Source organism: Hemiscyllium ocellatum, chromosome 2 (assembly GCF_020745735.1).
Source record: "Hemiscyllium ocellatum isolate sHemOce1 chromosome 2, sHemOce1.pat.X.cur, whole genome shotgun sequence".
Taxonomy (NCBI): domain Eukaryota; kingdom Metazoa; phylum Chordata; class Chondrichthyes; order Orectolobiformes; family Hemiscylliidae; genus Hemiscyllium; species Hemiscyllium ocellatum.
The window spans coordinates 35,349,494-35,362,689 of record NC_083402.1 but is presented as its reverse complement, the minus strand read 5'-3'; the positions used below and the strand labels follow the sequence as shown (position 1 = coordinate 35,362,689).

At 42.7% G+C, this 13,196-nt stretch overlaps 1 protein-coding gene across 4 annotated transcripts in view; it reads right to left on the bottom strand.

Annotated features, from left to right (window-relative positions):
• Window positions 1–6,024: 6,024 nt before the first annotated feature.
• Window positions 6,025–13,196, bottom strand: part of lhfpl2b (LHFPL tetraspan subfamily member 2b) — a 169,130-nt gene continuing 161,958 nt past the window's right edge. For all 4 annotated transcript variants that reach the window (XM_060835753.1, XM_060835762.1, XM_060835771.1 and 1 more), the window contains one exon: window positions 6,025–10,519. In XM_060835753.1, the coding sequence (XP_060691736.1) occupies window positions 10,263–10,519 (257 nt within the window). In that variant the 3' untranslated portion in view covers window positions 6,025–10,262. The remainder of the gene's footprint in view (window positions 10,520–13,196) is intronic.

The window sequence follows — 13,196 nt, the reverse complement described above, 5'->3', positions numbered from 1 at the left end:
AACAAGTGTGACAACATATCAATAACTGGTGCCTCTATCTCCTGCCTTGCCAAACTTGTAACAGGTTCTGGATTGGTGGTGCTGGAAGAGCACAGCAGTTCAGGCAGCATCTGAGGAGCAGCGAAATCGACGTTTCGGGCAAAAGCCCTTCATCAGGAATAAAAGCAGAGAGCCTGAAGCGTGGAGAGATGAGCTAGAGGAGGGTGGGGGCGGGGAGAAAGTAGCATAGAGTACAATAGGTGAGTGGGGGAGGGGATGAAGGTAATAGGTCAGGGAGGAGAGGGTGAAGTGGATAGGTGGAAAAGGAGATAGGCAGGTAGGACAAGTCTGGACAAGTCACGGGGACAGTGCTGAGCTGGAAGTTTGGAACGAGGGTGAGGTGGGGGAAGGGGAAATGAGGAAACTGTTGAAGTCCACATTGCCCTGGGGTTGAAGTGTTCTGAGGCGGAAAATGAGGCGTTCTTCCTCCAGGCGTCTGGTGGTGAGGGAGCGGCAGTGAAGGAGGCCCAGGACCTCCATGTCCTCGGCAGAGTGGGAGGGGGAGTTGAAATGTTGAGCCACGGGGTGGTGTGGTTGATTGGTGCGGGTGTCCCAGACATGTTCCCTAAAGTGCTCTGCTAGGAGGCGCCCCCAGTCTCCCCAAGGTAGAGGAGACCGCATCGGGAGCAATGGATACAATAAATGATATTAGTGGATGTGCAGGTAAAACTTTGATGGATGTGGAAGGCTCCTTTAGGGCCTGGATAGAGGTGAGGGAGGAGGTGTGGGCGCAGGTTTTACAGTTCCTGCGGTGGCAGGGGAAAGTGCCAGGACGGGAGGGTGGGGTTGTAGGGGGCGTGGACCTGACCAGGTAGTCACGGAGGGAACGATCTTTGCGGAAGGCGGAAAGGGGTGGGGAGGGAAATATATCCCTTGTGGTGGAAATGTCGGCTGATGATTTGGTTTACGTGAAGGTTGGTAGGGTGGAAGGTGGGCAGCGGGGGTTCTGTCCTTGTTACGGTTGGAGGGGTGGGGTCTGAGGGCGGAGGTGTGAGATGTGGACAAGATGCGTTGGAGGGCACCTTTAAGGGAAATTGCGGTCTCTAAAGAAGGAGGCCATCTGGTGTGTTCTGTGGCGGAACTGGTCCTCCTGGGAGCAGATGAGGCGGAGGAATTGGGAATACGAGACAACATTTTTGCAAGAGGTAGGGTGGGAAGAGATGTAATCCAGGTAGCTGTGGGAGTCGGTGGGGTTTGTAAAAAAAAAAATGTCAGTGTCAAGTCAGTCGTCATTAATGGAGATGGAGAGGTCCAGGAAGGGGAGGGAGATGTCAGAGATGGTCCAGGTAAATTTAAGGTCAGGGTGGAATGTGTTGGTGAAGTTGATGAATTGCTCAACCTCCTCGCGGGAGCACGAGGTGGTGCTAATGCAGTCATCAATGTAGCGGAGGAAGAGGTGGGGGTGGTGCCGGTGTAATTACGGAAGATCAACTGTTCTATGTAGCCAACAAAGAGGCATAGCTGGGGCCCATACATGTGCCCATGGCTACCCTTTTGGTCTGGAGGAAGTGGGAGGATTCGAAGGAGAAATTGTTAAGGGTGAGGACCAGTAACTTGTAACAGGCTCAAACTTGATACTTCAAATATTCTATTTGGCAACACATCTACTGTTGTATTACCTAGTTCTTTACAGTCAGCTTTTTTTAAAGGAAGGGCTTGTTTGAAGGCAAGCACAAGAAAAATAAATCTGTTATCAATTTTTAAATCAGTAATATGAACATGCAATGAACACCGATGGGAAGCCAGTTCTGTTAGGTCTGCAAAAAGAAAGAGCATTGTTCTGTTGCATCTGGGGCTTCAATGTTCCTGCCCTGAGGGGGTGGTAAAAGAACAGAGGGAGGTGTCAGACTGAAACCTCGCTGTAATTCAGCCACTGGTCAACTTTTCTGGAGGTGGTTCAAAAACACACACGGGCTGCATGTTGGTATTTAACAACTTTTTTAAAAAAACTGACATTGAGGTGCTTTTTAAATTTTACCAAGTTTGCATGAAAACATAGATCCTAGAACGTATACAAGTACTGAAGGCCATTTGCCCTCTCAAATCCACCCCACCATTGAATAAGTTCATGCCTGATCTATTTTATGCTCCCATCTTACACCTTTGATTTCCTTACTTTGCAAGAACCTAGCCACCTCGAGGTGTAAAATACTTTACGATCCCCACCTTCTGAGACAGAGAATTCCAAGGCCATACAACGTCCTCATCTCTGTCCTAAATGCCATGGCCATCCAGAACTAGGGTCATGTCATAGAGCCATAGAGATGTACAGCATGGAAATAGACCCTTCAGTCCAATTCGTCCATGCTGACCAGATATCTCAACCCAATCTCGTTCCATTTGCCAGCACCTGGCCCATATCCCTCCAAACCCTTCCTATTCATATACCCATCCAAATGCCTCTTAAATGTTGCAGTTGTACCAGCCTCCACCACTTCCTTTGGCAGCTCATTCCATACACGTACCACTCTCTGTGTGAAAAAGTTGCCCCATAGGTTTCTTTTATATCTTTCCCCTCTCACCCAAAACCTATACCCTCTACTTCTGGACTCCCCAACCCCAGGGAAGAGACTTTTCCTATTTACCCTATCTATGCCCTTCATAATTTTGTAAAGCTCTATAAGGTCACCCACCAGCCTCCGACGCTCCAGGGAAAACAGCCCCAGCCTGTTCAAATCTCCCTGTAGCTCAAATCCTCCAACCCTGGCAACATCCTTGTAAATCTTTTCTGAACCCTTTCAAGTTTCACAACGTCCTTCCAATAGGAAGGAGACGAGAATTGCATGCAATATTCCAACAGTGGCCTAACCAATGTCCTGTACAGCCGCAACATGACCTCCCCAATCCTATACTCAGTACTCTGACCAATAAAGGAAAGCATACCAAATGCCGCCTTCACAGACCATTCAGGATTTTTGACCCTTATTGTTAATTGGCCTTTATTGCTGGGGGTTGGAATTTAAAAATAAGAGTCTCGTTACAATTGTATACATTGGTGAGGACGTTATTGAAATACCTATATAGAAGATTCTTTGCCAGACATAGTTTTAAATAAAAAAAAGTTGAGTTTCCACAGACATCAACTACAAGATCATCAAGATTAGAGTGGTGCTGGAAAAGCACAGCAGGTCAGGCAGCATCCGAGGAGCAGGAAAATCGATGTTTAGGGCAAAAACCCTTCATCAGGAATAAAGGCAGAGTGCCTGCAGCGTGGAGAGATAAATGAGAGGAGGGTGGGGGTGGGGAGAAAGTAGCATAGAGTACAATAGGTGAATGTGGGTGGGGATGGAGGTGATAGGTCAGAGAGGAGGGTGAAGTGGATAGGTGGAAAGGAAGATAGGACAAGTCATGGGGACAGTGCTGAGCTGGAAGTTTGGAGCTGGGGTGAGGTGGGGGAAGGGGAAATGAGGAAACTGGTGAAGTCCACTTTGCTGCCCTGGGGTTGAAGTGTTCCGAGGTGGAAGATGAGGCGTTCTTCCTCCAGGCGTCGGGTGGTGAAGGAGGCCCAGGACCTCCATGTCCTCGGCAGAGTGGGAGGGGGAGTTGAAATGTTGGGCCACAGGGCGGTGAGGTTGATTGGTGCAGATGTCCCGGAGATGTTCCCTAAAGCGCTCTGCTAGGAGGTGCCCAATCTCCCCAATGTAGAGGAGACCGCATCGGGAGCAATGGATACAATAAATGATATTGGTGGATGTGCAGGTAAAACTTTGGATGTGGAAGGCTCCTTTGAAGCCTCGGATGGAGGTGAGGGCGGAGGTGTGGGCGCAGGTTTTGCAGTGGCAGGGGAAGGTGCCAGGACAGGAGGGTGGGTTGTTGGGGTGCGTGGACCTGACTAGGTAGTCACAGAGGGAATGGTCTTTGAGGAAGGCAGAAAGGGGTGGGGAGGGAAATATATCCCTGGTGGTGGGGTCTGTTTGGAGGTGGCAGAAATGTGGTTAATGCGAAGGTTGGTAGGGTGGAAGGTGAGCAGTAGGGGGGTTCTGTCCTTGTTACAGTTGGAAGGCTGGGGTCTGAGGGCAGAGGTGAGGAATGTGGACGAGATGCATTGGAGGGAAATTGCGATCTCTAAAGGAGGCCTGGAGGAAGAACGCCTCATCTTCCGCTTCGGAACACTTCAACCCCAGGGCATCAATGTGGACTTCTCCAGTTTCCTCATTTCCCCTTTCCCCACCTCACCCTAGCTCCAAACTTCCAGCTCAGCACTGTCCCCATGACCTGACCTACCTGCCTATCTTCTTTTCCACCTATCCACTTCACCCTCCTCTCTGACCTATCACCTCCATCCCCACTCCCATTCACCCATTGTACTCTATGCTACTTCCCCACCCCTTCCCACCCTCCTCTCATGTATCTCTCCACCCTGCAGGCACTCTGCCTCTATTCCTGATGAAGGGCTTTTGCCCGAAACGTCGATTTTCCTGCTCCTCGGATGCTGCCTGAACTGCTGTGATTTTCCAGCATCACTCTGATCTAGAATCTGGTATCCAGCATCTGCAGTCATTGTTTTTACCTACAAGATCGTCAAGCCCAACAACCTTGTTTTTTCCTATTTACTGATGGATGTGGGCAGCTCTGGCTAGGTCAGAATTTATTGCCCACCCCTAATTGTCCAGAGGGTAATTAAGAGTTAACCACATAGCTGTAGGTCTGGAGTCACAAAGCCCAGACACAGTAAAGTTGGTAGTTTCCTTCCGTAAAAGATATTAGTGAACCAGATGAGTTTTTCCAGCAACTGATTCATGGTCATTATTAGACTGTTAATTCCAGACTTTTATTGGATTCAGAGTTCATCATCTACAGTGGCAGGATTTGAACCCAGATCTCCAGAACATTTGTTGAGTTTCTGGATTAATATTTGAACGATAATGTCACTCGGCCATTGCCTCCCCCTACCTTCTTTCAGCAGTGCATCATTACTTTGTTCCTTTTCCTCTATCATCTTCTCATTTTCATTGGACCCTATTCCACAATAGCCAGTAGGACCCACAAATATGTCGCATCCTATACCGATCTGGGTATTTATCATTCTCCTGAGGAAATACTTGGAGCATTATTGAGTGCTTTCACTAGCTAAATATTAGGTAAATGGCTAGCTGGAACTGTCCCCTGGATATGATCTCTATCTTCACTCATCTCCATTCCCACTATCATCCTTGTCATAATAGCAACATGATTCCATCACTGAACATATTTTAACCTCTCATCTCTCCACATTTATTGAAGGGTATGACTATTTACTACATCATTTTATTATTCTTTCACAAAACTTATTTTTACCTAAAGTAAAAATAATTTGGAAATTTGATATGCATACAAAATGCTGGAGAAACTCAACACATCTGACAGTATCGTGGAGAGAGCTAACATTTGAGTCCAGTAGCATTCTTCCCATTTTAAACTGTCCTTTCTCAAATTCTGTTCACTTGCATAGAAAGGTCAAGTTGATGTTGAAATGTTAATTCTGTTTCTCTCTCAACAGACTCTGCTAGAGCTCCCGAATTGCACCAGCATTTAGAGTTTTTATTTCAGCTTTCCATCTAAAAGCTTCTAAGAATTACATAAAATACATATAGCATACCTAGACTTTTGTTTTTCAGAAGGGCTGACTATGTATTTCCATTACTTTCTGGGGTTTTGTTGTGTACCTGTCACCCTGGCTCGTTGCATATTATGTGCAAAGGAAACAGTTTTAGATTAGATTACCTACAGTGTGGAAACAGGCCCTTTGGCCCAACAAGTCCACACCGACCTGCCGAAGCGCAACCCACCCATACCCCTTCACTTAACACTACGGCCAATTCACCTGACCTGCACATCTTTGGACTGTGGGAGAAAACCGGAGCACCCGGAGGAAACCCACACAGCCACGGGGAGAATGTGCAAACTCCACACAGTCTGTCGCCTGAGGCGGGAATTGCACAGTACAGAAGATTTAAAAAAAAGCAGTATTTGAGAATGTATAGCATGAAACAATACAACATGATGTAGTATGAAACACAAACAGCTTTAATAAGTGATTTTTGCACTCCAATCTTCAGCATTTTGGAAACATCAAGGAAATACTTACAGCATTGCTGAATTCTCACTAGGTCAGTAATAGTTTAAATTGCTAGCTGGGTCCTGCAGCTAAATAGCTAGACCCGATTTCCAGAAGTGACAGCTTTGGTTACAGTTAACTATTTGCAATCACCTCAGCAGTTTAGTAATAGTGGTTATTGGTTTCACAATTAATTTAAATCATATCCCAAAAATCATCTTATTGTCATGATGTATGATGAAACTTGGCTTTAGGGGCTGGGTTAAAAAAATAAATCTTCATTTGAAACACAGGGAAACTTCATTAGTTAATCTTACTAAATGTTCTTTTCAACCGGCCTTTTAATAATCACGGCATTTCCTCATGATGGTAGAGTCCAAGATTACAGTGTAAGTTGTGTGCAGATAGTTTAGGAAAAGGGCTGAAAAGAACCTTTGTCTAGAAATTCATTGCATGCATTTTAATTTATACCTCAGCTCCCAACAGGGCAGCAGACCCTGATTTCTGCTACTGAGGTTAACAAGGATATAGCAGAGATCTATCATTTAAAAAAAACTGATTGTAGCTAGTGGTTCAATGTTGTATCCTTTATCCAGTTTGTTTTATAAATTTGTATTAAGTTTGGTACAAAGTAAAATTATACTGTTCCAATTAATTTGATTTTTATTTTCACCATTGTCTATAACAAATGACTCAAGAGGCTGAACAGTTCCTGACCATTACCAATGCTGCTCTTTGTTGCTCCCTAGAAGTCCTACAATGCACCACAGTAAAAAGACTAATCATTCTTCCCACCTTGCAAAGGGAAGGTCCTAGGTCTTACTTTGACAACTTCTGCAAGATATAACTGAGGCTAGGAATTTCAGTGTCAATCTCAGGAACACTAGCTATTTAACCTAACAATGACTTTTGGTGACTTGGTAAAAGGGACTGGGTCTTGGCTGGAGCTTGGAACTCTTGCTATTTGGTTGTTCCATTTGAGGTGACCCAGCATACAACGAGATCACTTGTTTAGTAACACTGCATTTATTTAGAAATAGTGAACATTTTGCTGGACAAGGAATATTCCAGCAGTATGTCCTGGCACCAGTAAATTTAAATGGACAAGACCCATCCCATCAGCCCTAATCAAAACCACTACTTCACCTCCCATGCACACTTGCACGATAAACAATTTCAATTTCTTTATCAATTATTGCACATATCTCACACGGTGTATTAATTTTAAATAATGGTTAACATTTTACAAAAGACTATGGCACGTAACATTAAACACAATGGGTTACTGAACAATGAGCATCAGCCAAAATTATGGCCCTTCTTATTTAAATGTGGTCATTATGTAATCACAAAGAACTAGTAATAATACACAGGTTTAACGGTACAGACAATGATAAGATTCCACAGACCGTTCATTTTTCTTATTCACAATCAAGCTAAGCATCTTAGGAAAAGTCTGTCCATCCTATTTATTCCTATAAGAGTTCAGTTCTGTGTTGGCACCACCTGCAGCTTTCTGATGCATCTTTGCCACTGCTGTTTGGAAGACAAGGCTGACCAGCTTTGGAATGGCACAAATTTTATTTTCGTTCCTTAATTCCAGTTTTCATTGCTTGATGGCCTTCGGTGGACAACAAGTAGGTGCACCATTTATGTGCTTCACAAAATAAATTATTTTGGCATTTGTGAGGAATAGTTTGTCTATATTTTTATGGGATGTAAGTGTCCAGCATTTATTGCCCATCCCTAATTGCTCTTGATAAAGTGTTCTTGCAAGGCTTTTTTGAACCATTGCAGTTCGTCTGCTGCAGGTAGTCCCTGGTGTGAAGGAAGTCCCAGAATTTTGACCCCCTAACAGTGGAGGTACAGCAGGAGAATTCCAAGTGAAGATGACATGTGGCTTCAAGGAGAACTTGTAGGTGGTAGTGTTCCCATAGGTCTATTGCATTTGACTTTCAAAGTGGTACAGTCTATGGGTTTAGAAGGTATCACACCTAGCCCTACCAAATAGGTGTGGAATTGTTTCACATGCATTGATTTGGAGGTGATTCTTGAAATTCAATTCACTTGACTCCTCAAATCTAATCTGGCACTGGATTAAGCTTGAAATGTTCCATAAAGTTTAATTTAATAGAAAATGGCACTCTGCATTCCTGGTGTTCACTTGTATTGAAAATTGCTGGTAAAATGATGCATCTTACTTAAAATGACTGACAATTGGCAATACCCTATAATATTAACTGTGCAACGGTTCTCAGTTATGTATAGTGCAGGAGGCATTTTCTTTGGCAAATGCATGAATGCACAGATCACAAACAGCATCAGAAGTGGAAATATGATTAGAATGATTATGCATTGTTGAATGATTGGCACAGGTGATAGGTAATGACTGCTTGTTTCATTTTGTATAGTAAAAAATGAGGTCTGCAGATGCTGGAGATCACAGCTGCAAATGTGTTGCTGGTCAAAGCACAGCAGGTTAGGCAGCATCTCAGGAATAGAGAATTCGACGTTTCGAGCATAAGCCATCATTTTGTATAAACAGCAAGGCTCTGTTCAAACAGAATAGATTCACAGTTCACTGAACGTTAGCACCACGTTGACATATGACAGCTGACCATGGACGTGTGCTGAGGTGAATGGGTTACACAGTTGTACTTATGATTGTCGAGACAGCCACAACAGAGAAACAGGGAGGTGTTATGAATGGAGATGGCTGTCATTTAACAGGCCTTACCATTTGGGTGTTGTTGTTTCAATACAACATGCTTGTAATAAACAATAGCTTCAGAAAAACTTCCTTTCACCAGTAAAGTTGATGAAACTTTACCTTCCACGTATTATGAATCAATTGTTTCGTGCCCCTGTTTTCTCATCTCTTAGAAAATGTTTCAAGGCAGTCTAGCACACTTAACATATAGAATGGGCAACATTTTATTCTCTCCCCGACAGAGATGGAGGGCCATTTTGTCAGGCAGGTGTGAACCCTGACACCACAATGTCTCTACTCTTATTAAGGACTTGGATGGGAAAGCCAAGGGAAGGAGGGTCCTGTTGACAGTTGTGAAGACCTTGCCCTTATATGGGCAACAAACATCCACCAACCCACGTGGGTTGCTTGTGATCTCTTGGTGGGTGGGGACTGGTTCATCATTCAAAGGCACTCAATGCCCAGTTGAAGAACCAGATAATGGCAATTTGACAGGCTGCTGGTGGAGTGCTAAACCCTAGCCATTGCTCCTGAGACACCTGAATCTCATACAACCTGCTGTTACCAGTGTGCTCTGGCCTTGTGTAGCATTGAAATCCTAGGTTTCTGTTGTCTGTTCCACGCAATGGCCATTGTTTGCTGGGTGGTACTGCCAAAAGAATGAGCTGCCAGTCTTTTGTCGACAGCTCTCAGCAGTGAGGCCCACACTACCGTGTTTGAGGAAAGCCTATCAATGGTGAGTTACTCAGCTGACTGGAGATGGCAGACTGATGGGGGACCAATGGAGGCAGACCTCCAATCACTTCTGGTGAAATCATCCACCTCTGTCCTGTATTACGACTACCACCCTCGCAAAAATTTATCCACAATTAGTTTGGATCACTTCTTTCTCAATAAAACAATGAGCTGCACTGTTCTTCTTTGCCGGGACCTTGTTTCAGTGAAATGTTTTGGCTAAATTGAAAATGTATTGCAGCAATTTCAAAACAATTTTGGCCTCTAATGTTAGAGGGTATAGGAAATCACATAGAAAATCAAACTGGACGGTGAAAAATACCTTCCCTCTAAAAATTCAAAAGATGCTTTTAACTAAACACAACGTTGTTGAGGTGCACATAAAATATCTTCTGCTTCTGCTGTAATGTGAGAAGGCTTTGTCCCTTGACAACTCTTTAAACATATTGGATTGTGAGCCATTGTAGCAGGCAGCCTCTAGTGGAAGACACAGTCTAGGACGAAGGGACAACATTCAGAATTTTCTTGCGATCGCAGCTATTGACTGGTGTGTGGCATTTCTTGTTCTGTCAATCTTTGGGTAGAGTTGAGTTTCAGATCAATGCCACAAAAATGCATATATCCGAGTTTCAAATTCAGTGGGAAGGCAGTAAAATGTCAAAACTCCTGGTGCCGTTTTCAGAAACGAAACAAAAAAGATTAAGACTGCCATAAAGAATAAACAGCACCCGAAACGTTATCTCACAGCAAGCAAATCAGGTTTTTCCCTTCTTCGATCTCTTCCTGCACTTTATCACTGGATGTTGCGATTTCTGCTTGTGCAGACAGCACTGCACAGAGGAATGTAAGGACAGTACCACCGACTGCTGTGTAAAAGGCCCAGCCCAGAGAACAGGCACCTAACTGATAAGGTGAAACATCTGGTCCACAATAGTCCACCACCTTCTGAGCACCCCATCCAGCAGGATAAAGGATCAGACCAAGAATTAGGAAGAGACCTGAAAGAAATAAGAAATTAATTAACAAAAACACCAAAAAAAATCACCGTAATGTTATTCAAACATGTTGATTTATCTATTTGATTATTATAAATCTCTTGTCTCTACCAGTAAGATACCCACATTTGTCTTAGCCAATCTTTCCTTTTTTTCCATTCCTACAGAAACTTTTCCCAACATATTCTTGTATTGCTATTTTACATTAATATTCAGTTTTTTTCTGTATCGATTTTTTGGTTCTCTTGTACTGAATTCTAAAATTATCCCAATCCTCAAACTTACAACTTTTATGGCTCTTCTGTAAGCCTCCTCCCTTGATCTGATGCTTTATCTTTAACTCCCCTGTTAGCCATGGCTCTCCTCGGCTTTTTTTCCTCTTGGGTATTTCACCATAAAAAGGGATGTATATTTTTTTTGAAAACCAGTAGTTTAAATAATAGCCAATGGCGCTCTAGAGATAAACCTTGGGACTCCCTCACTACCTGCCTGGTCTTTCCAGACTGCCTAGTGGCCACCTACTTCCTCCCTTGGTGGCTTTGTCCTATGTAGTTCTCCAATATGTACAAATGCACCACAGTCATTCCAGCTGCTACTCAACTTCCAAATCCCATTGATGCATGAAGCTACATTTAGGTTCAACAAATAAAATGTCATTACACATGAAACATCTTTTAAGATTCATTGCATTTATTACCCTCGAGCTGAGTAGCTTGTTTGACCATTTCAGAAGCAGTTAAGAGTCACACATATAGGTCAGACCAGGTAAGGTTAGCAGATTTTTTATCCTTACAGACCCATTTGGTTCACCAGTGATCTTAATGACAATTGGAATGGTCACATGGTCACCATTAGGCTAGCTTTTCAATTCCAGATTTTTAAAAATTACAGTTAAAATGCCACCGTGGGATTTGAACCCATGTTTGCAGAATGTTAAGAGTTCACTAATCTAGTAACATCCACAGTATGCCAGAATCTCCCTTATTCTATTTTGCTCAGTGCAACTTGATAAATTATTTCAGTAATATTGTTTCTTTGTTTTAATACATTCCTGGTCACTGATTTAGCGTGAAGATTTGATCCCCACCCCAATATACCGTCTTTGATAAATTACTCTGTTTATATTTCTCTAGTATGTCCCATCAGCTACATTTCCCTTGTTTCTACTTGACTGGTAGGACAAACAAACATATGCAAGATCTTCTACTTCAAAAAGGTAGGAGGCAGTGGATTGTATGTTGCATTTTTTATTATGATGGAATCCCTTGAGAAAAATCAAACATAACTGTTCAAATCTGTAATACTTTAAAAACAATTCTGAACACAAATTTAGAATATAAATCAAACCACTCAAATACTGAAAACACATATAGCATAGCCTTTAATCTCAGATCTGGCATTATAAAGGCCACTACACAATATCCTAACTCATTTTTGGAAGCACATCTGCTATCCTTCTGTTGCTCTTTGCCTAGATACTATTTTAGCTGCTGCCTGCAATAAGTTTGTCGTCATACGTGAAATTATTTGAAATACATTCTGTGATTTAGGTAATTAATCTGAATTAATTCTTGTCTGAAATATGTAGCACAATGTTTAACTTTAATGTGTCACATTTCAGAAGTGCAAGTGGTGCTGACAAAAATCTGTTCAGGGACCAGAGTGGAAAAAAATGTGCTAATTGACAATGGTTTAGTTTATCCCACCTTACAAACACTTCAATGGAGAAGTTCAATTCAGGAAACCTGGACAGCATAGATTGGTCATACAGTCATACAGCAAGGAAACAGGCCCTTTGGCCAAACCCAAGGGAAAACAATGCTAATTGACAACGGTTCAGTTTATCACACCTTACAACTGCTTCAATGAGAAGGAATGTCTCTTGTGGGTAGGTTTATACAATGTAGTCCCTCAGTGTCTGGATCAAAAGAAGCTTATTAAAAGAAAGTATTGCTTTTTAATTCCTAATGGAGACCCATTTTCAAGATTGAGGTAGTTCCAGATTAGAACTTCGGTAAGTTAGAGCAAGCAACTTCCAACATAGTGATTCAGATAATAATTGAAGGGATAGAGATGACAAATGGTAGCTCAGGTTTACAAGATTTTATCATAAAGGCAGAAGATGTATTCCTGACCATACTTCGCGAACAAACATCAGAGTCATGCAAAGGTAAATATTCAGGTAACAATTTCACTCCCCTGTAAATAGGTTGGGAAAGCTCAACTTTGTTTCACTAAACAATAACTAAATCAAGATGCACAAGTTAAAAGTTAAGAGATCCATACTTTCTAAGATATGATTTACTGGTGTTGTTTAACAACAATTTGTAAGGCCTTGAAGATAGTAAAATATCTCTAGTCACTTTATAGCAATGTTAGCAAACAAAATTTGGCATTGAGCCATTTAACGCTATCTGAGATCAGATGACCATTGGAAGGGGTTCTAAGCACCTCTTGAAGGAAGGGATAGTAGTGGAGGGTTTTATGGAACAAATACCAGAGCTAAGAGACAAAAAGTTGCACAGATGTAGCAGCCTTCATTACTACTGAACATCCCAACCTGCTTTACAATCAATTAAATATTCTTGAAGTGTTATAACGCAGAACAATAGAATTGTGCAGACAGCAAGCTCCCACATTTAGGATGCATATTGTTTGGGATATCTGGGAGAACTCCCTC